Here is a 24,454-nt window from a genome sequence, read left to right on the forward strand (position 1 = left end):
CGCCCCCTGCCTTTCTTGTGCAGTGCTGAAATGAAAAACCTTCTTGCGCCTTGCAAGAGAACATAATGTGCATTGATAAAACATGTTTATGCTTTCAAATATTTTGATTCACTGGGCAGACATGTTACTAAGGCAGTAATTTTTAGTGACATGTCATTGAAAGTAAATTATTTTCAATCATTTTCATGCCGCATATTAACTGAATAATAAACCTGACGTTGGTAAAATGATGTTTAACTCTTGAACCTTAGAAAAATTATAGTGACCAGGTTTCTTACCTACAACAATGCCATAGGAAAAAAACAGAAAGTAGATATTGGGGGCAAAACTGCTCAACATCAGGCCTCCAGCTACCATGAAGCCACTGAAGATTGTCACAGATCTTGCTCCAAAGGAGGAGACACAGAGGCTGCAGACAGGACCTAAAATAATAAATGAAACCTTCACTTATTTAACAATAACCTCCTTCCCACAATCATAAGATCCATCCCATCATAAATTCAAAATGATTCTTTCCATCATACAATAACACTAAAGTAAACATCTACCGTGTGTTTACTACTTGCTAGACACTCTGCAAGATACTTCATATAAGCAATCACATTTCATTTCAATCTCACTGCAGCCCAGGAAGGTAGATACTACCTCATTTTTTGATAAGGAAATTAAAGTTTCCGGATAGTAAGTTTCCACATAGTTAAGAAATGGGCATTCCGGAGTCAGACCTTATTCAAATTTGAGTTCTAATATTTGCTGGCAATATGATCTCAGGCAACTGTTCTGATCTCTCTGTGCCTCAGTTTCCTCATCTGATGACTGTAATGACTGTAATGACAGTACCACCTCATAGGGTTACCATGATGACAAATGAGAGCACAGATGTCAAGCTGATCCCAAGGCCTGACACAAGGACATCCCCAGTCACTGCCAGCTCTTCAGTGATGTGAACAGCAGCAGCCACCAGAATAGTAACAGAAGAAGACGTAAAAACCCATGCAGTCTGACTCCTGAGTCCAGCATCTTATCCATCATATTATGCTGAGGATTTTGCCCCCTGAATGTTCCATGCATTTTTACTACCCAGCGCTCCTTTCCAGCACAAGGGCGATTATACACTGATGAGGAAAACAAGCTTGATGACTGACTGAACACAGCCAATCATGACCCTATAGAGGGATGCAGGGGGTGGTTATTCATTTCCTAGAGAATATTCTGGCAGGTGAGGCCAAATGGAGAAGCACCACCCCCCCATATTCCAGTATGAGTCCATCAGTACCACTGTCCTACAGTCTATGTGCAACCCGGAATTTGTGAGAGGAAGTACACTGTTGAGTGACAGGTAACAGTGACACTACCTGGATCTTATGGAAAAGTGGGCAACATGGATAACCATGGTAAGTAATGGGACTTAAGTGATAGTGAAATTCTCTCCCACTAGAAGTGTACCTAGAAAGCACCTACAACTACAGAGCTGAGCTTATCAGAAATGAAAGGACATTAAGGATTATTCAGCCCATTAGTCTCATTTACATGGAAGGAAACCGAACCTCGGAGAGGTTGTCTAAGCCCATGGCAGAAGAGAGATCCCAGGATTTAAAAGCAAAGAAAGCACATCTTAATTAAGTTGACAACAACCTTTCAAGATACAAATTATTATTCCCAATTTTTAAAAAATACAGTCACCAGGATGGCTAAGGACAGACAACAGTAAGTGTTAGCAAGGATAGGAAACGATCGGACCTCTTATAAAGTGCTAGTATTGTCTCCTGAAGCTGAATATAGCATATCGTATAGCCCAGAAATTCTGCTTCTTTGTATATACTCTAAAGAAATTCCTGTACTAAAGTATATAATGTTCATAGCAGAACAATTCGGAGTTGCCTAGAAACCCAGGTGTTCATCAGCAATAGAACACAGAAGTGAATTCTGGTATAGTCATACAATGGACTATTATATGGCAATGAGAACGAATGATCTGTAGCTACACATACAGAAGTATCTCATAAACATATGTGGAGAGAAAGACAGTCAACACAAGAAAGAATACCTTGTATAATTGCATAATTTGCAAAAATAGGCAAAATTACTCTATGATTAGAAGTCAGGATAATGGTTATCTTTGGTAATGGGTAGGAAGTTTAACCAGAAGGGGGCACAGCCCCACTTCCAGGGTACTACCAACATTCTGTTTCTTGATGTGAATGTGCTTATTACATGGGTATAATTTGTTTTGTGAAAAGTTCACCAAGCTGTACTCATGATATGCACACTTTTCTGTATATATCTTTCATTTAGTAACCTCAAACAGAGAAACGAGTTTCATTGTTAGTAAGTGACAGAGCCAGGATCCAGCCACCCCAAGTCCAACATTCCTGCCAATACCAGAGAATCTCTCAAGTGCATACTTAAGACCAGGATATGACCACTGAGATACCACAGAGCTCTCAAAACGTACAGCTCTCCCAAATTTCTCCCTGGTCATGAACTGGCCCCTGACATTTCAGGCCTTCTGTGAAAGCCGCTACGGAAGGACAGACTGATACAGTTATACAGTACACAGAAGAGAATACTCCGTGCCAGTGTTTTAAAAGGAAAACCCACTTGAAAGATCAAACTTATCCAGTATTTGAGCTGTCTGTATACCCAATGAGAAATACTTAGACACTTCAAAAATAGAAATGATTTTAAGGGTCAAATTTCATAAATGGATGGGTGACATCATTAAAGCATGATCCTTCCGTGTTGTTTACGAACCTCGTTGACACTGAGAGTTAGTGTCAACAAATTCAATAACACAAAGGAATTAAAACACAGAGATTATTATTATTGGCATACCTGAAAAGTTTCAAGTTCCATCCTCAAAGACTGTAAATCTATGCTCTTTGATGCATGATAACTCCACGAGGAGATGCAAAGTATGGGAAACTAGGGGTGTGGATGAAGGGTAATAATTTTCATAGCATGTACAATTACACTGTGACTATTACATGCTAAAAAGTACATAATTATTATCAGTTATGTGATAAGTTCACAAATCATTTGGGTCTAAATACATGATTCTTTGAAAAAAAATTAAGCTCAGGGAAGACATGAGCAGAATTTCTTTGATGAAAAGAGCAAATTGAAAACTCTTTTTAAAAATTTCTCTACTTTCATACTGCCATCTGCTGTTTACTTAGAAAAATATCTTGGTCTCAGAGATTTAAAACAGAATTTTAGAGCTGAAAGAGGCCTTGGATAGAGTCCAAACACCACATTTTTAGAATGATAAAACTGGAACTCAGAAAGATCCTGCAATTTGACCAAGAATCCATAGCCAATCAATGTGAGGGCTAAGGCCAAAGTCAGCTTAGCATTCTTCCCAACTGAGAAGTATTTCAAGTGACACCTAAAAATCAAAATATTAGTAAAAACTCCAATGTACATTTGTTAATATCTTACAGCTTAAGAGGTCCTATGAATTTATGGCAGATGAAAATGTAACATCCATGCTTATTTTGGTGTTTAAAAGTTCAGAGCAAATTATTTTATTCTCATCCTAGAACCACAGTATTTCTAGATTCTGTTTATATGGATTTAAACCATAGTAGCCCCATATTTCATCAATAACAATCAGGGCAAAGTATAACTGGAATTGACCACTAAGTCACATCTGCAAGACACGACACACTTACGTGTTTAGCTCTTAGTAATAGCAGGCAAGTTTCCCAAGATGAGAAACCATAGAGTACTCCTCAGTGCTGGACGAGTTTCAAGAGATAAATACAATGGAAGGACAACTCTCAGGGGAGATTACTTACAACGCTTCAGGTCTTGTACTTTACAGAAGGCGCCTTTGGAACAAAAGTTAGTTTACTCATAATTTGAGCCAGTGCTTCCCTCTATGGAAAGTTGTAAAATTTTAGAAAAAAGGAAGAAGGAAGCTTCATCATCTGTGTGCCAGTTTTTAATTTTAACAAGCAAAGTCAGTTTTTAAAATGCAACAGCCTTTTATCTCTGCCATTTCATTTAAGAGAAAGAAGGGATCTTTTAATAAGGAAATAGTGAGAATACATCATTTGCGAATAAAATGGAAGATAGTGAGAAAATAGTGGGAAGCTAATACACAGCAAGGATCAATGCCTTCACATTCATTTTGCCTTCAGTGAAAATGTTTCTCGAAACTATAATTGTGTGTATCCTGGTGTTTGGGAGACATTATTACTATTACTACATTCCTTCTGGGAGATTAATGTTGACAAGTTGGGGGAACTGAAAGTTCTTTAGTCCTTGGCTAAATGTTAAGTGACGGAGCCTCCAGTCAGCACAGAATGGTCTCAGGATGGTAGATGGCGGTGCGGGGCACTAAGAGGGGAGCAGCTCTCTCCTTCCGAGTGTACGGTATTCAGGGCTCTTAAAGATATTCTATTCTCCTAGCAACATTTTTGGCACAGTGGGGACACGTTCACTCAAAAAAAGTAAGAACCTGTATGTTAGGAAATAACCGTACAAACTGAGGTAAGGAGCAAAGAAAGTGAGGAAGATAAGGATGGGATTTTGAGCCCTGCAACCTCGTAAGTACAAAATGAAACCAAAAACATAAAATAATTTGTTACTAGTCATCTGCAAATCAGACTGATTGAGGTAATTTTCAGCCAATGAAGGGAATAAAAAGGGAAGTGAAAGTGAAAATTCTAACTGAAAAAGTGTTTTGTTATGATCACGGGTGAATTAAGAAAATGAGAAGAATGAATTATTATAAGGAAGTCAGAACGATCTACAAGTAAGTGGTGAAATTGTTTCCTTCAGCCCTCAGGGTAATTTAGGAAGAAACAACAGAGCTACATTTTTGCTGGCTGTTCAAAGTCGCATGGAGGAAGAATCCATTTCTTAAAATTTTAAAGTATGTTGGTAACATTATATTTAGGTCTGCATTCATTAAACGAAAAACTAAGTATTTGCTCACTGTCTTCCCTTCACTATTTACCAAGTGTCCTCTCGAGCAACTCTACACAATAGAAATACAAGGACTCGGACACATGAGCCACCATATGGAACTCTAAACTCCCTCGGAGGCACATTAGAAAAATAAAAAGAGGTAAAATTAATTTAAGTAATACATTTTATCTCACTCAATACATCTAAAGCCTTATCATTTCAACACTGCAATATCATTAATGAGACATTTGATATTCTTTTGTTTTGTAGTAAGGTTTTGAAATCCAGTGTGAATTTTTTACACTTAGAGTACATCTCAACTTGAACTTGCCACCCACAAGCCATATGTGGTAGGTGGCTGCTGTGCTGGACAGCACAGCCCTGGAGTCTCATATCATGGCAGAAGTACAGAGAGGAGGACACACAATCTAAGACCTAACCCAGAAGACAAAATAAACACACAAGGGTTCAATTAAAATCCAAGGTCACAGACAAGAGGCACCGAAAGAAAGGCTCAAATCATGTGTTTAGGGATTTCAGAAAAGGGAGAGCGCCATGGGCCAAAAAAAAAAAAAAAAAAAAAACCTGAGCCTTGAACTGGGCCCTAAAATGTGGTTATATCCACAAAGGGATGAAAATCCTAAATGGAGGAAAACCGAAACATAATGTGGTTTTCCAATTTGTCATTATTATAAGATAGCTTTGGGAAAGAAAGCATGCCTTTTGGGAAACAAATCACTTCCATGCACTTATTTCTCCTAAAAAGTTTCAGAATCCCAAGAGTGGTCAGATGGCGAGGCCTACCGCACTGAAGCCATAAGTAGGCTGACAGCACAGTGAGGAAAAAAAAAAAAAAAATAGAGCTGTAACCAGGTTGTATGCTGCCAGCAGAGCAAGCATTTCCTAAGAGAGCAGATGACGGAGCCAGGAAAGTCTTACCCCGATACCCACAATGCAGGGAGCCCAGCAAACTCTTGTAGGTTCTCACCCCTTGTTCCTGTTGAGACCAGAATTTCAAGTTCATCTCCCTAAAGGAAGAGAAAGGCACTAAGCAGCCAAACCCACTCAAATCCTTGATCATGCATACGGCTGCCTTGCTTGCTGGTTGGTTTGCTGATCTATAAAGAGCACGGAAAGCTTAAGCAAAACCTGGAGTTATTCTCACCAATCCTGGAAATGCCTAGCCTCCTGGGAACTGGCCCATGCAACAGAACCCTTGTAGGAGGCAGAAATTCAGTCCTACTTGAAGGAGTAACAGTGCCTGGGAGTAAAATCGTCCAGATATCCTCTAACAGCACTCTGCCAGCACTCACAACTCATTCAGCAAGGCCAATTGGCGATGCTGAGTCACTATATTAAGCTGAGCATAGATTTATTGACTTATTATCAGTTTGCAGGCCTTTGGAGAAATTAAGGAGAAAAGGGAGGGGAGAGACTGTTAAATCTGCTTAGAGCACAAAAATAGAGAACAAAAGGTCTCCCTGCTGTTTCAGCAACACTGTTGTCTGAAAAACGGCCCCACCCTTCTTGAATTTGAAGAATGATGTCTAAACGAAAAGTGTTTGAGCTCATCAGAAAACAATGCAGGGCCATGATAGCCCCTGAGTTCAGTTAAGTTCCTTCCCTCCTGTATCAGTCACATTTCAACCAGAGAAACAGAACCAGAAGATGTGTGTTGGGAGATTTATTGCAAGGAACAGGTTCATGCGATTGTGAGACCCGGCGAGGCAAGTACAAAACCCATAGGGCAGGCCACCAGGAAGGGCAGCTTGACACTCTCTGGCACAGGCTGAAGCTACAGCCTGAAGAAGGAATTTCTTCTGGGAAAGTTCATTTCTGCTCTTAAGTCTTTTTAAATGTACTGAGTCAAGTTCACCCAAATTATTTAGGATAATCTCCCTTACTTAAAGTCCGTTGATGGTGAACTTGAAGCACATCTGTAAAATACCTTTACAATAACACCTACACTGGTGTTTGACTAACTGGGGAATACAGGCTAGCCAGGTGGATACTGACCATCACATCTCCCAATGCAAGGCCTCCTTCTGCAGCCGGATTTACTCTACCTGGCGTACCTGCAGTGCAGGCTGCAGGCCTTTGCATAAAGGGACTTGGTGTGGATGGCCTTCCACAGCCCACCATGCACAGCCGGTCCTCCCATCTGGCCCACCTAACAACCCATCTCTATAAAACTCCAGACATTGCTTTGCCTTTGCATTTTCGAAGTCTGAAATTATCAGTAAGCCTTTTTTCTATCTCTTCCCTGAAACTAAAATCCCTGATAAGCACAGAGGATAAGCTTTGGAATCCTGAGCACCGAGGAGATACGGATGTGTGTAACGGAGGTGAGCTCGTTTACTATGTAATCCCAATTCCCAGCTTTATTCAACGCAAGGATCATCTGGATAAGCAAATAATTCAGACGAGAGGAAGAAGTATTTTCCTCTCAATTGCTCAAGTTTCAAAGAGAAGGAATGAAGAATTAAGATGATGAAGAGTGTGAAGTAAAGGAGTGCATGTCTTGCATGGTTCGAATATTCTACTGTTAGCTATTGTCCAAGTCTAGGTTTGCCAGAGAAAAGGGGTGGGCCTTTACATTTGAGATGCTCAGGCACAATCTTACCAAAGTTCCAGTTCTCCCTCCAGTCCATAGCCCAGAAATATCTTTGTCTCTCACTCTGAAGGGTCCCTTTCTTTTGCGGCTTCCACAGTTTGGTCTGAATTGCTTGTTAAAGTAATTTTATTTGTGGCTGATTCTTGTCCTCTAATAGCCAATATTTGTTGAGCACCTGCATCTCAGTCATACCAAGCACCATCTCCATTATTCTACACAACAATCATAGAAGGTAATACTTTTATTGTCCCCAATTTAAAGATGAAGAAATGGGTTGGACACGTTAGCAAAACTGGAGCCTGGGGGACCACTGTTCCTCCTAGAGGATGTGCTTTGTCTTGGGCGTCTTCTTTGTGTGGGCATCTTAGGCTCTATATCTTAAGGACAATAATGCCTACATCAGTGCATTGTCGGGAGAATCAACTAAGATCAAGTAAGTGGAAGTGGCTGGTATTGAGCCAAGCACACAAAAGGGTGCTTAGTGAACGTAAAGGACAAGCACAAGAACCACAGAATTTAGATGCTGCTTGGCAAAAGTACTTACTCTTCTGTGCCTTGCTTAGTTATAAAGCTTCAGACATTGGATCACAGAACTGAGGATGACAACTACTATGTTTTCTCTGGACAAAACTGGGTAAAGGCAATGATTCATGTCTCTCGGATATAATATGACCCGCCTGCATTATAATCATCTGGGGAGTTAGTTAAAATGAAGACGCCCAGGACCACCCCTCCTCCCCCCACCCCACTGCACTGATAGGTAGGAAATTGCCTTTTTAGACAAGCTTGAGTAATTTATATACACTCCTGAATTTAAAAGCAAATATACACACACACACATACATATATGTATGTGTATAAATCCCATCTTTATCAAAAAATGTATGAATGTAAATATATATACACATATGTATACATTATATTTTATCAAAGATGCAACGACGTCCATTTTTGTGGGGTTTCTTTTCACCAGAATCAGAGTCAGTGGACACTATTTTTCATGTTTTATATAGCACGAACAGTGCTACAACCAAGCAGAAACCTACAGTAGCTCCATTTACAAATAAGTCAAAGCAAATCATACATTGGAGAATTCTCAAAAAGGGCAAGATTGAAATCTAAGTCAAGAGGGTCTAAGCCAATGGTAGTTCCCAATTGAAAATCACTTTTCAGGCTTACAAAAATTCATGTATGTGGGCCCCATCATAGATTGACTGAATTAGAATCTCTGAGGGTCGAAGAGAGTAAACTTGATTGACTCCTCTGCTGTTGTTGTCTCAAAATTCTTAATTTTTAACAAGGGGCCTTGCATTTTTATTCTGCAGTGGGGCCTGCAAATTATGTAGCTGATCCTGCCTACAGATGAACGGGGTGCCCTTAAAGCAGAGGGAAGTTGGAGAAAGTGCAGAGCTGCAGTTCAGTTTGAGTCTCAGCCTGAGTTCTGACAACCAAGGCCCCATCCATCCCTAAGGAGCTCTCAGATTCTCTGAACCCTCAACTCCTACCTGGACAGACTTTGTGAAAAAATTTGTTCTCTGAGTATGTGCTAACTGAGGTATATATCATTTCCATCATCCTTGATCCTTGCTGGAAGATGAGGTAATGGCATTTCTGTTTAACTTAGTATTTGCTAATAGAAATGGTGACTAATTGGAGAACATTAAAAAATTCTGTCCTACCACAGACAAAGGGCTGATACCCAAGATCTATAAAGGAATCCTCAAACTCAACACCCAAAAAACAGAAAGTCATGTCAAAAAATGGGCAGAAGACATGAAGATAGACAGACAGACAGAAGACTGATACTTCTCCAAAGAAGACATACAAATGGCTAATAGACACATGAAAAAATGTTCATCATTAGCCATCAGGGAAATTGATCAAAACCACATTGAGGTACCACATTACACCAGTTAGAATGGCCAAAATTAATAAGACAGGAAACAACAAGCGTTGGAGGGGATGTGGAGAAAGGGGAACCCTCTTACAATGTTGGTGGGAATGCAAGTTGGTGCAGCCACTTTGGAAAATAGTGTTGAGATTCCTCAAAAAATTAAAAACAGAGCTACCCTATGACCCAGCAATTGCCTACTGGGTATTTACCCCAAACATACAGATCTAGAGAAAAGAAGGGCCATCTATACCCCAGTGTTCACAGCAGCAATGGTCATTGTCTCCAAACTGTGGAAAGAGCCAAGATGCCCTTCAACAGACGAATGGATAAAGAAGATATAGTCCGTATATACAATGGAGTATTATGCCTCCATCAGAAGGATGAATACCCAACTTTTTTATCAATGTGGCTGGGACTGGAGGAGATTATGCTGAGTGAAATAAGTCAAGCAGAGAGAGTCAATTATCATATGATTTCACTTACTTGTGGAGCATAAGGAATAACATGGAGGACATTAGGAGAAGGAAAGGAAAAGTGAATTGGGGCAAATAGGAGGGGGAGACAAAGCATGAGAGGCTGTGGACTCTGAGAAACAAACAGGGTTTTAGAGGGGAGGGGGGTGGGAGGATGGGTGAACCGGGTGGTGGATATTAAGGAGGGCATGTATCGCATGGAGCCCTAGGTGTGGTGCATAAACAATGAATCTTGGAACACTGAAAAAATTAAATTTTTAAAGAATTATTTCCTCTTCATACCAGATCATTTTCGAGAAATCAGTACTTGCAAACCTGTATATTAACATATCAGTTATCATCCTTTTGTACTTTGACAGCTTTGCAAACAATCCACGTTTTGAAAAACTCTTTCAAACAAATCTTAAGCAAACTTTTCCTGTTTCTCTTGAGTTCATAATGACAGTATTATTTTCATTTGTTTAGTTATGTTTAGTTATCTTATCTGGCATGACCAGATGATCCAGGATTGTTTTTCAAGTCTTGCTTTTAATTTAACAAGGTAATACATTAATTGGAAGCAAATGTTTTTGTTTTGTTTTGAGAAATCCCTTTTAGGGGTACCTGAGTGGCTCAGTTGATTAAGCAACTGCCTTCAGCTCAGGTCATGATCCTGGAGTCTTAGGATCGAGTCCCGCATTGGGCTCCTTGCTCAGCAGGGAGTCGGCTTCTCCCTCTGACTTCTCCCCTCTCATGCTCTCTCTCTCTCAAATAAATAAATAAAATCTTTTCAAAAATCCCTTTTAGAGATCAGGAAAGACAACATACTCAAAAGAAAGTATGGCTAGTGTATTTTGTTTTCATGAAATCATTTCAGAGCTGAAAATTACCTTACAAATCACCACGTTCAATGTCCTTATTTTCTCCCTATGTTTCCACAGAACAGAGATTGTGATTTGTTCAATGAACCATGTCAACTTTGTAGCAATAGGAAGAGACTCTGGGGCAACTGACCCCAAACCATCCTAGCACACCTGTGCTTAGATAGTTCCAAGTAAATTACATGATCATTAAACACTGCTGCAGAGTTCAAACTATTACTTCAGAAATAGAAGTGCCATATGATTTTCATCCTTTAAAGGTAAATTAAAACCCTCTATTATTCTTTCTAAAGATGACAGGAATCACATTATATCATATATAAATGTTTATGAAGAACATTACTCTTGGAGACATTATAAAAAACCTTTGAAGACAAATATATCACATCTACGTCATGCATAACACTGCATTAGAATTCTGAATAGCATCACCATTGTGAGATGGGACAACCCCTTGCCATGTCACACTTCTCTTATGAAGGGGACACAAATGATGTTCATACAATTTGATCACAGTGTGCCTAAATTGCAGAGGACTAACTTTGAATTATACAGGATCTGCTTAGTAGTGCCCGACATCAGGTGGTCCTCTGGTTACCAGCATTCACTGGACATGCCTGGATCTACGCCCTCATCTCCCTGTGAGTCTCTTAAGGGCCGGAACAGTATGTTTACTGTTCATCTTTTTATATCCATGATCTATCACACTGACTGGCATATAACAGCAAATAAATGGATAAAGAGATGAATGACAATCTTCTAGATCCCTGTATTTTCACATAGATTTATTATAGTGAAAAGGTACTAAAATCTCAATGAAGGCAGGGAAATATGTTATACTTAAAATATATATATATATATATATATATATATATATATATATATATCTTTCTATGCCTTGCACAGTGTTAGTGAAGCAGCAAATTTAATTCAACGATCGGGAACTGAGGAGAAGCATACATTTATCCACTTACTTGCAAGCAAGCCAACTCCACTTGCAAGGGATCCGACCCAGGCTGTTTTTCCTTTTCCTTCACCAAAGATGTCCAGCCATTCTATGTACAAGACTCCAACAGCCAACGGTGATCCATAACACAAAAACTGAGTGAAAAAGGAGACAAGCACAATCACCCAGCCCCATCCACCATCAGGTGACTTTTTAAAATCCATCGTAGGTAAGAGATCAAGGAAGTGTTCTTCTGTAGGTCCTAAGTGAAAAAAAAGGAGAAAAACATATTTAGAGTGTGGTAGGGCACAGTATTTTGGATTAAAAATATCTCCTCCTAAATTAAGTCATAAAAGTCTTTTTTAAAAATACACATGGAAAAACATAAAATATCACTGACATATCAAGTTAACTTTAAAAAAAATTTTTTTTAAAGATTTTACTTATCTATTTGACAGACAGAGATCACAAGTAGGCAGAGAGGCAGGCAGAGAAAGGAGGAAACAGTCTCCCTGCTGAGCAGAGAGCCCGATGTGGGGCTCGATCCCAGGACCCTGAGATCATGACCTGAGCCGAAGGCAGAGGCTTTAACCCACTGAGCCACCCAGGTGTCCCAACTTTAAAATTTTTACTCTTGATTTGAGAAAAGAATACATCCACATGATTCAAAAGAAATTTTTTAATTGCAAAAAGACACAGTTTGAACACCTTGTCCCCATCCACCAGGTTTGGTCTCTTGCCACGTGTTGGCTCCCCCAGGAAGAAGATTCTTAGTAAGAAGAAAGTTTTTTAAAACTATTCTTTTCCATTGGAAGGTAATAGGCTGGAGAGGAAAAAGATAAGCAGCCATGTAGTGTCAAGGAAGGGGACTTCTAAAATGGGATGCCCTTCAGAGTTGCTCTGTTAGGCATAGAGAGTTGGCCCATCACACTCCCATGTTGGTCATTCGCCAGGTTCAGGCGATCCAGGGAGTGGGCATGACCATAGGTGACGGGGCTCCCTTCAAATGAGGCAATCATTTCTGTACGGCTGTCAGCTGAAGGCACCCTGCCAACAGTACTGTGTGCAGCTAGGGCAAGGAATCTCTCAGTCCCAAAGGGAGTCTGGAGGGGAACTGGCAGCACATCACAACACCCACCAACTTGAGTATCCTCCCAGACATTCTTCATGAATGTACAGGAAATTTCCTCTTTTTTGACAAAAAATAGCATATTGTACATTCTATTCCAAACCTTGTCTCATGCCCTTAACATCCCCAAGATTTTTCCCTATCAATACAGAGACAGCATCCTTAGTCATTTTTTTCTCAATTAAGCATGAAGTATCTCACTATATGGTTGCACACTTGTTTATTTAGTTACCAAATAGGCAAAACATTACACAGCCTTCTAGTCTCTTAAGGTGTTTGGCTATTGTTATCAAATATTATCTAGTTTATTATCTAGATTATTATCTAGAACTATTATCTAGTTCAAGAATGAAAAAGAGGGACCAAAGGTATATAATCCACACCTACCTATTTCTCACCTAACTCCCATATCCTCCACAGGAAACCAGTGCTTCTTGTTTCTTTCGTATCCTTCTAGAGTTTGTTTATGTATATATTGCTAACTCAAATATAGCTTTCCTCTATTTTTTACACAGAAAAATAGCATGATATATATGTACATATATACATATGTATCTGTATATGTCTCGCTTTTGTTCACTTAGAAAATATCCTGAAGATCTTTCCCATCGATGCATAGCGACCTTCCTTATTCTCTTCTTTGTGCTGCCCTGTGTTTCAGTATAGGGCTTTCTCTTAATTCAACCAGTTCCCTGTGGTTTACAATGAAAACAACACTGCAGTGAATAACCTTACATATACATATATCTTTTTGCATATATGCATATCTGTTAGGTAAAACATAAAAGAGGAATTGCTGAGTCAAAAGCTACGTACACTGTAATTGTAACTAGTATTACAAAATCGGCTTCAAGGGATTAAACCAATTTATGTCATCCCCGGCAATTTGTCCTGTGTCATAAAACTTTTGGATTTTTGCCAATATGGTAACTGTAGAACAATATTTCATTATAGACTTTACTTGCATTTTTCAGCTTTCCCTGAATGTTGTGTGTCATCTCATAGATGAAAAGCCATCTGTAATTCCTATCTAGTTCTTGGGTATGTATATATGGGTGTATTTCAGGATTTTCCATTCTGCTTCATTGATGTGCCTATTCATTCACCATTACCACATTAGTTTAATTACCAAGTTTAAGGTAATTTTAAGTACTCTATTCTTTTTGCTAATATTATAATTGGGGTTATTTCTTTGTCTTTTGTTTGTGTGCGTAAAAGTTATTGATGTCTGTATGTTAATTTTGTGTCCCACTACCTTACTAAATTCTCTCGTTTGCCTTAGATGTTTGGACAGTTCTCTTGGGTATATACAATATATAACACAATAAAGTTCCACAATCATCTACTAACAGTAGTAGTTTTACATTTTTATTTTGAACTTTTATACTTCAAATTTCCTTCTTTTGCCTTTGCATCAAACCAGGTATACAGGATAATGTCAAATTGAGGGTATATGTCTCCGTATGGCTCCTAACTTAGTCAGAACACCTTCAAATGCCAAGGTGCTGCCTCTGGGGCTTAAATCAATTTATTTCACAAAATTAAGAAAATATATCTATTTCCCTAACTTTGAGTGTTCTCATAAAGAATGCTTAATATGTTTTATCAAATGCATTTCTGGTGCACAGGGAGATGATTATGATCTCTTCCATAGAACTTTAAATATAATAAAATCTGTACTCTCTTTTCTTCTCTTTCCTTTCTTTATTTGTCAGAAAGAGAGAGAAAGCACAAGCAGGGGGGAGCAGCAGACAGAGGGAAAAGCAGGTTCCCCACTGAGCAGGGAGGCAAATATGAAGCTCAATTCCAGGACCCCAGGATCATGACCTGAGCCGAAGGCAGACACTTAAGCCAACTGAGCCACCCAAGCACCCCTAAAATCTCTATTTTTCTACCTTGAACCATCCTTGAATTATTGGATTAAATCATCCTTGGTTCATGCACTATTTTGATTATGTCAGCCTATTTGGGGGACAGGGGAAGGATTTTTAAATTGATAAGTGAGATTTTTCTTTTTGTTTTTAATTTTTACTCAGTTTTTTTTTAATCAAAGTAATATTTTAAAAGAATTTGAAAATATAACTTCTTCCAAAGTTCTAAAACAGTTTACATGGCTATGGATTTGGAGGGCCAAATCTCGACCTCCCTGCCCCCGCAAGGCTTCCCACTTAATCTACACTTCCCATGTCCCTGTACAATGTCAGGTTTACAGTTTCAACAGAGTCTTCTTTGACCACAGGTTTTTCTAAGCCATTCCCTTGGCTGTTGTTTCATCAGCTAATAGCTAAAGACAGTGGAAAATATCATTCAGCCATTCATGCATGTCCCTAATTAGATGGCGGAGCATTTGGCTATCTTAAGAGAGTCAGAGTTAGACCCACCAATTTATCTGGGCTTCAGTGAATGTCTTCATTCTGACATTCAGAACACTAGGCAAAAATCACATTACCACCTGCCACAGGCCTTTGTATAAATTAACTTTTAGTATTTCATAATTGAAAACTGGAAGATGTTACAATTTGTACACAAAACTGCAGAGTCTAAAGGCCAGCCTCTCAGACCAAATGATTGTGTTAGCAGACAGAATACTGCAAACTTCCAAATATCTAAATCCTTTGAAATAACCATCAGAAATTAACTCTTTCTAGTACCTACTCTACTATAAAAGCAAATAATATAATGCTGGTCATTCTAATGACAATTGGGTACTTTGCCATTTTTCTTGGTCAAAATTCCTTTTAAAGAAAATATAGTCTTGATTCCCTAAACTAGATACTATATGATAGCAATAGCCAAACAGCTAGAGAGACTAAAAGGCTATATAAGAACAAATGCATATGAGACTGTTGTTTATTTAAATCTTCAAATTACAGAACTTCAGGAAAAGTACACAATTACATAGGCAGAACACCAGAGTCGCGAATAAAGCCAGTATTTTCTGGAGGGTGGGCAAAGTGAAGGGGTGAGGAGAATCTCCCTTGCCAGTGTGCACACTTCAGGAGATAGAAATGCCTTTATACACAAAATACCTTGCTTTACTTTGCTTTGCCTAGGGTGACATTTCAACACATAGGACAAGAGCCAGAGAATTCTTCTCACCATAATATTTGGGAGAACAACCTTTGAAATACAAAGCTCCCATGTATATCAACTCTGACTAGAAAGACAAGTTTTTACAACGAGTTGGCTAACAGTTTCTAATCTTTAATTGTCTCATAGTTTGATATACATGTAGTCTCAATAGAACATGCTGGAAAATACCACTTCGTGATTTCTTGTTTCCTGTCAGGGTAATGAATAACTTCCTCCTACAGGTCCCTCTATTCCTTAGGTGTTTCTCACCTGCTATTTCTCTGACATTATATATTCTGCAAGTTGATTTCACAAATAGACTAATCTTTATTCCACCCCCCCCCCTTCTGTAATGGCTCCCAATTTCCTGTGGGAGACTTGGATCTTCTCTATAGATAGACAGTTGGTAAGACTGCTGATTAAGACTCCTTGATCTTGACCCATAGGACAGTACCTAACCCAAGCAAGGGCAACAGGACCTCTCTCCCAGGTTTCTGAATCTTAGGTGAAATGCCATAAGGAAAAAAACAGACATTCGAAGTTTATTGATTTCAAAGATAGTACACTGAAGAGATCTTCTGTCAGTTCCTACTACCTTGACTACCTAGGGGATACCCAAGATTGGTTTCTCCAGGCTTTCGTTTCACTCCATGAGCAAACCCAAAAGATTATTTGTGAAGTTAGCTGGTGTTTGTTTCTTTTACTTAGAATAGACTAAATAAATTTGAATGTGCAATAATTTCAAATTGATTATTTTAACTTTCTATACCCTACTTGGTTCCATTTGGGCCAAAGAGCAAGTTTGGGAATATAGTCTACGGCCACATAATATAGGAAATATAGACATGTCATATTTTTTTCTGAAATTAATTATCCTTCCTTCTTCATATCTTATGATTCCATATATGATAACAATCTCTTCTCTGGCATTATTTAAAAAAAAAACTTCAAAATAACTGAAATTTCCACTAAGCACACTTACACTAATATCTGCAGAAATGCAGCATTATAAAAGGGATTTTTACACAATAAGTTTTTTGATCACTTACAAATTAAATTATATTGCCCTAGATACCAAGTGAACTCAGAAGAAATATGACATGGCCTTAAGATAGCGTGTGATCTCTGAGTTTCAAAGAGGTGTCCGACTATTAAACGTTTGGGAGTCAGAGGGAAATGAAATCAGGAGTGGAAGGCCTTATGAAGTAGGTTCCTAAAGAACAATGGAGAGATTCAGGAAAGCATGGCTCTGGCTAGAAAAACAACATGCACCTGGGTGTGGAATCAGGACAGGCCTGCTAGGTAAAGAAGCAGGTCTTAGAGGACTCACAGAGGAAAACAAGATTAGAAAGGTAGCACTCTCAGTTGAAATTGAAGAAGAAAGTATCTCAGGAAGCCTATACTTACAACCCCAAGATAGGATTTTTTTTTCATATTTTACATAATGTATGCTGGCATTATTAACCCACTTATACAAATGATGTATAAATGATGTATTTTTTGTAATAAAAAATAATAAGTTCTGTAACATCAGAGAATGTTGTTTTATTTGGACTAGTGTGCCATGAGTATATTCAAAGTTTGGGGCTCTTACTCATATAACTGTAGGAAAGTATGCTTCTAGGAAACACACACATTGTAGCATATTCTAGTACATTCTTTGAAAATTTGGAATCTTTTTTAATCAGAGTGTTCACAAACCCAGACTTTGCATAACAAGACACCTTATAAAACTCAAAATTACAAGTCATTTTGAGAAGACCATTCTTTGTCACACTATAATCTAAGGGAACATCACAAAATTAATGTTAACTTATCATTTAAGTGCACTTCTTATTTTTAATTTAAACATTAAATATGTTCTACATATTATAAACCTTGTTTGGAGTGGAGAGAGGACAGCATGAAATAAAACTCACCATAGCAACATATTATTACTCAAGAAAATCAGATTATCATAGTATAAAGGATAGTGTATCTCTTAACTCTAGAATTTGTTTTGTCAAAGGCAAATTCCAACTGTTGATGAAAGTCTACATTTCACTCATGGTGATTAAGATCTAATACCTTAGACTGCATTTAGTTCTGTTCAAGTAATGCCAATTCTTTGTTATTTCCTTAAGCATCCACTGGCTGAAAATGTCTATTCTCCACATATAGGATCCCAGAACTGCATATTTGACATTTATGAACATTCACTGTTGACATAGAAGCTTTTTGTCCCTGAAATGTATACACACATACTATACTACTTTTTGCCAAATTGGGAGTGATTTACAATTGATCTTACTTTCAGTTGATAGTCCCTCTTGCCTTTGTTCCCCCTACGATAATAATTTTTAATAGCCCATTTTTAAGTTTTTATACCAGAAGGCATTTTATTTATTATTCATTCATTCATTCATTTTTTTTTTTAAAGATTTTATTTATTTGTCAGAGAGAGAGGGAGAGAGAGCAAGCACAGGCAGACAGAATGGCAGGCAGAGGCAGAGGGAGAAGCAGGCTCCTGCTGAGCAAGGAGCCCGATGCAGGACTCGATCCCAGGATGCTGGAATCATGACCTGAGCCGAAGGCAGCTGCTTAACCAACTGAGCCACCCAGGCGTCCCTCATTCATTCATTTTTATTAACATATAATGTATTATTTGCTTCAGGGGTACACGTCTGTGAATCATCAGTCTTTACACAATTCACAGCACTCACCATAGCACATATGCTCCCCCATGTCCATAACCCAACCACCCTACTCCTTTTGAGTGTTACCTATATCTCAGTAAAGATTTCTAGATACATTTTTCGCTCAAATCATAGGAGGTAAAAGAGAACTTTTTTTTTCTTTTGTTCAGTCTCAATCACTGCCAAATTACCTGATGCTGAAACACTTTTTTTGAAAATTAGGAGCATAGGATCACATGACTACATCCTGGTGGGGGAAATGATTGATTCCAGGTTGGTTTTGTCTTGACCTGGTCATCCATCAGCTATGTCAAAAGTCTAAGTCAACCTGGCCTTTGTGACTTTCCTCAGTTACATTGATGCTACTCTTGTTAAATGGAAGGCTCTAAACCAGAGGCCAGGATGAGGCAAACTGCAACCCTAGCACGTCACTGTTGGGGATGAAAACATGGCAGCCACTATTGAGAAGCGTTAGACAGTGGGCATGAGCATGGACTGTTCCAAGGTTCCAAGGGCCCAAGGTTTCTTTCTGGGGTAATGAAAACGTTTTCAAATTATTTTAAAGTATTTTAAAAATAGATTATGGTACACTTTGCACAACTCCTGGTTAAAATCAACGGACCTGTACACATTAAGTAGGTGAGCTTTATCACAAAGCTCTTAGAGTAAAACACATTCGAAAGCTACTGGATATTACGTTTTGGTTCTGACTCCAACGCAAGCAACAAGTTTCATAAACTACTGCTCTGTGGGAAGCAGTTCTAGCACTGAGAATGGTGTCTTCTGCCTTCCCAAACATCAGTCATGGATCCTCCACCACTGCAGTTTGGGTCCAGGGATGCTGGAAATTGAGGGGAAAAAAATGGGGGGAATTCTCATAAAAAATATGAGTAAACAAATCATTCTTTGTTTTAATAAAAATGAAGACAAGGAAATAATTATTTGGGAATTCTAAAAATATATAGGTAAAAAAAAATACCCTTTAACATATATTGAGGCTCATAATTCAAATGTAAGTTAATTAAATTCCATTTAATGGGACACAAGCACAAGAGAGGCAGTTCAGAGGTACAAGTAATTATGCCTGTGGCCAGCGCTCGAGTCCGCCTCCAGCTCGCCTATGACGCCACCTCTTTCACTTTCCTATTCTCAAGTAGCTTCGTTCTACAGTGTTTGAGGAGTAAAAAGTGCAGCATGTCTACTCATCACTTGCAAAAGAGTCAACACACTTATGACTGATTTTTGGTTACTTGGGAGTAGCATAAAGATTTAAGATAGTAGAAATTCCCTCTGAGCCAATAATATAAACTTTGAAGTGAGTCTACTCCACTTGGTGATTCATATGTTAGTGAACACAGACACATTAACACCAGTGTTAGTCCTTTAAACGTTATAGTCAGTGGATGAATTTTGTCACTTTCCAATGACATGTCATAATCAGTACAGCTTACGATTTCTCTTCTGAAGTAAAATAAACTTAGTTATATATCAAGGTCTTTTTTTTTTTACATATATAAACTTTTTTTATAAACATATAATGTATTATTAGCCCCAGATCAAGGTCATTTTTAAAGGAAAAGAAAAATAATCCACCTTGTTGTCCTTCTAGAAAACTATTAAAACTCTTTGTAAAGTCATATTGAGATAGCCTTATTTTATGCACACACAGACACACACAGAGATTTCTATATTTACAATTCTGTAAGCATTTTCTACAAAATGGCAGAGCTATAAAAGAAAGTCAACTCCAAATAACAACTTTAATACCACCGTGAACTTAATTGTGGCGGCCTTAATCGGACTGTCTCAGAAGTTAAAAGAAATAAGCCATTTCAGACTTCTGGTATATTAAATATGGAAGAAAAAAAGCCAAAATGAGGTTAAAGAAATCAAGATATCTGTTAGAAGTTTACACTTTAAAAATTAATGCTATCAGCCAAAAAAGTGCGAACAACCCAAATGTCCATCCACTGATGACTGGATGACTGAAATGTGGTCTAAAGGGGAGAAGCGCTGGTTCATATTCCCACATGATGAACCTTAAAAACATGATGCTAAATGAAAGGAGCCAAACACAAAAGACCACATATTACAGGATTCTCATTTATATGAAACTTCCAGAATAGGGAATCGAGAGACAGGAAGTAGATTAGGGGTTGCCTAGGTTTAGAAGGTTTGGTAGTGGGGACAGGAAGTGACTGCTAATGGGTATGAAGTTTCTCTCTGGGGTGAAGAAAATGTTTTAGAATTAATTCTGGGGCACCTGGGTGGCTCAGTGGGTTAAAGCCTCTGCCTTCGGCTCAAGTCATGATCCCAGGGTCCTGGGATTGAGCCCCAAGTTGGGCTCCCTGCTCAGCAGGGAGCCTGCTTCCCTTCCTCTCTGCCTGCCTCTCTGCCTACCTGTGATCTCCGTCTGTCAAATAAATAAATAAAATCTTTAAAAAAAAAAAAAAAAGAATTCTGATGATGGTTGCACAAGTCTGTGAATATACTGAAAACAATCGAACAAATTTTTTTAAAATATTTTTTTAAATATTTTATTTATTTGACAGACAGAGATCACAGGTAGGCAAAGAGGCAGGCAGAGAGAGAGGAGGAAGCAGGCTCCCCGCTGAGCAGAGAGCCCGACGCGGGGCTCGATTCCAGGACCCTGGGATCACGACCCAAGCCGAAGGCAGAGGCCTCAACCCACTGAGCCACACAGGCGCCCCAATCGAACAAATTTTAAATATGCATTATAGGGTATGTGGGTTACATTTTTCATAAAGCTTTATTAAAAACTTAATGTAAACTCCTACTGTATATATTTGCCAAAATTCGTTATATTATACACTTATAACCATCGAATTTTACTATAGGTAAAATTATACCTCAATAAAGCTGACTTTCTGAAGGAAAAAAAATAATTCTATAAACACACACACAGTTACAATCACCAGATATATGATCTGACCTGGAGGTAAAATCGACAATTTTTGTAGAAGGTCTTCCACCCACGGGAGGCCCCTCCCCCGGCGCCAATATAGTCCTTCTCCCCACACAGACTCCCCCAACACACGCCCAGACTTTTAACCTAGAAAACAGGTTATACTAAGGAAATGAAATCAGGAGATGATGTGTTGCTTATTTCAACAAAGCAAAGCTGCTTTCTGTTCAGGTGCAGGAGTGACCACACATCATAAAAGAAGAATCTAAGTGATGAAAATGAAATGTAAATTCAGGGTTTCTGGAGTACATCATGGTGTCTGGATGTTTTATGTCTATACACAAGAAGGATGTAAAGAAAATGATATGAAGCTAGTTAACATTTTCAATTGCATAACAGCTTCTCTTTATTCCTCTTAATTTTACCATAAAGATGGGGTAGAGAGGAAGAGGGAAATTTTTTCAATATGTGGTTCCAATTTCAGGAGCTTTGTTATTACACATATACATTTGGCTTCTAACCTAGTCTATGCTACTTACCATGTGTTTCTGAGCCAATTACTTAATATCTCTGAGCCCCACTTTTCTCATCTTAAAATGGGATAACAGTGAACTTTAAGTGCAAACCTCAGTGCCTAGCACGCAGTAAAAAGGTTTAATAAATGTTAGCCATTATTTTAAAAACCATAAAGGATTCCTGATCACTTGATAGCCTCTTCAAGAAGTAGTTACTAGTTACTCACGTGAGAGTTTCATAGCAACTAGTTACTGAATCATATTTAAATCTAGGATTTCTAAGACTTTTTATTTTTTTATTTTTTTTAAAGATTTTATTTATTTATTTGACAAACAGAGATGTAGGCAGAGAGGCAGGCAGAGAGAGAGAGGAAGGGAAGCAGGCTCCCTGCTGAGCAGAGAGCCCGATGCGGGGCTCGATCCCAGGACCCTGAGATCATGACCTGACCTGAGGTGAAGGCAGAGGCTTTAACCCACTGAGCCACCCAGGCACCCCTCTAAGACATTTTAATCTTTAGTTATCTCTTAATATTTAGAATATTTAAACCAAGATCTGGATATTACCAGATTCCAATTTGAATCATTCGAAAATCGTGTTTCCTACCAGATTTAGTTTCCTTTTATTGCAAGTTGAAGACCCAAAAATTTTTAGTGTGTTTTAGTGTGTTAGAACCTCATTAATTGCATTTTTAAAAAATCACCCTGTGATTCTAACGGACACACACATCCACATACACACTCTGAAAACGGCTGCCCAACCACTGTGGTCCTTGACTGGACTCATCTAGGAAGTTTAAAATATCTGTGATGGATGGCCCCCCACACACTGCTCTGGGATAGGGTCTGACCTTCTCTGTCCTTCCATTGTGCAGTCAGAGTTGAGAACCACTCTCCTACAAAAAAGAGCAACCTCTGACCAACCATCTCATCTTCTTTCCCAGCAGAGAAGGAATACAGGCGAAGGAGAGAAGAGGTTGAGAGCTGGGGATGAAGTGGGAGACAGGAGCACATGCAAACTCTTACCTGAGCCTGCTGGCCCCAGTGCAGCCGCCAGTACTTTTCTGCTCTTTCGGCTCAGCCCTGTCATCTATAACATGGCCAAGGACAAAGCTTATTTACCCCCAAAGCTCCATTGACCCAAAGCAAAAATTGCTATAGGAGTGATGGCCATGACAAAGGTATTTTCTTGATTTTCTATAAAATGTTTGAGAAAGCGCAAAAGGGGATCATTATCTATGATATAAAATTTAAAAGATGATTACATCCATTTATCTGAAGGTTCGCAAAAGTTTTTTTTTTTTTTTTTTTTTTAATGAAAACAGGAGAACATAGCGTCCGAGAGTGTATCGACTCAAAAAGCAACCTCCAACATGTTAATGTGCCCTAGTGAATTGGAAGGCTAGAGACAAGTAAGCATCCCTCTCCAAAGAATCCTAACTTGACAAAACAAGAGAACAGAATAATTGGACCTTCTCAGGAGAGCACGGTTTTTATTTTTCAACTACCCCAGCGTGCAGAGGGAGAACAAAAGAATGGACGGTTGCCTGCTCTCTCTTCATTTGTGACACTTGGCTCTGTCCCCACTGGTGGTGGCCATGCTACTAACCCCACACTTTGATGTGGCAACTCCCCAAAATCTGTTGGCTGGTTTCCGGCTGGAGAATGAGCAGAGTTCCACCCTTGTGGCTCCAGAAAGACCAAGCACCCATTGCCAGCCAGAAGAGAGAAAATTTTTCCTTTCTCCCTCTGACCCAAATGGCCAAGCCCGGGCACACTACTTGTAGAGAACACTCAATCACCCATAATGCCATGCTTCTCTAGCACAGCAGCCCAGCCAAAACCTGAGGAGAAGCAGCTCCAAAAACCTCCAGGCAGTCGATGCAAAAATGGTCACCCCACCTCTCTGGGTCCAAGTCACATGCCCCAACAGAGGGCATCTGCAGTCCCCAGCCTCTACAGTCCCCAGCAGAGCAGGCATGCGGTTGGCAGGTGAAACTCTGAGCAGATTCTAATGATGATGATGATGCCGCTGCTAGACGGTGATAATTCTAATAAATCTGCCCACAGAATGATGGCGTCACCTAGTGCTTTGTTCCCATTAGTCAAGGAATCTCTCAATTTGAGGAAGGTAGTGGGAGAGAAGCTGGGATCTTCTAGGAATGGTATTGTGAGGTCCCCAAAAGTGGTTAGTGGGATTTCTACTTTTCTGTTATGTCAATAGCAATAGCTTCATACAAGTACATACACAGATATTTATATCTAAAAATACAGGAAGATCTATATTCTAGAAGTTTTAGCGTAAAGGATAAGAATGTGGGCTTGTTTGCACATCCCATCTCTGATACCAGCAAGAGTGTGACCTTTAGCAAGTTCCTGCAGTATCTCTGTGCCTCACTTTCTCCATCCATAGAGGAGGGGATGATAGTATTTACT

At 39.0% G+C, this 24,454-nt stretch overlaps 1 protein-coding gene across 2 annotated transcripts in view; it reads right to left on the bottom strand.

Annotated features, from left to right (window-relative positions):
• Positions 1-24,454, bottom strand: part of SLC16A9 (solute carrier family 16 member 9) — a 54,014-nt gene that overhangs the window by 18,343 nt on the left and 11,217 nt on the right. The window contains exons 2-3 of one of the 2 annotated variants that reach the window (XM_047702803.1): positions 11,733-11,966; positions 279-422 (exon numbers count right to left, since the gene is read on the bottom strand). In XM_047702803.1, coding sequence (XP_047558759.1) covers positions 279-422; positions 11,733-11,928 — 340 coding nt within the window. In that variant the 5' untranslated portion in view covers positions 11,929-11,966. The remainder of the gene's footprint in view (positions 1-278; positions 423-11,732; positions 11,967-24,454) is intronic. The other variant, XM_047702804.1, reaches the window with a different exon arrangement.

Source organism: Lutra lutra, chromosome 14, assembly GCF_902655055.1.
Source record: "Lutra lutra chromosome 14, mLutLut1.2, whole genome shotgun sequence".
In the NCBI taxonomy this organism is placed as follows: Eukaryota; Metazoa; Chordata; class Mammalia; order Carnivora; family Mustelidae; genus Lutra; species Lutra lutra.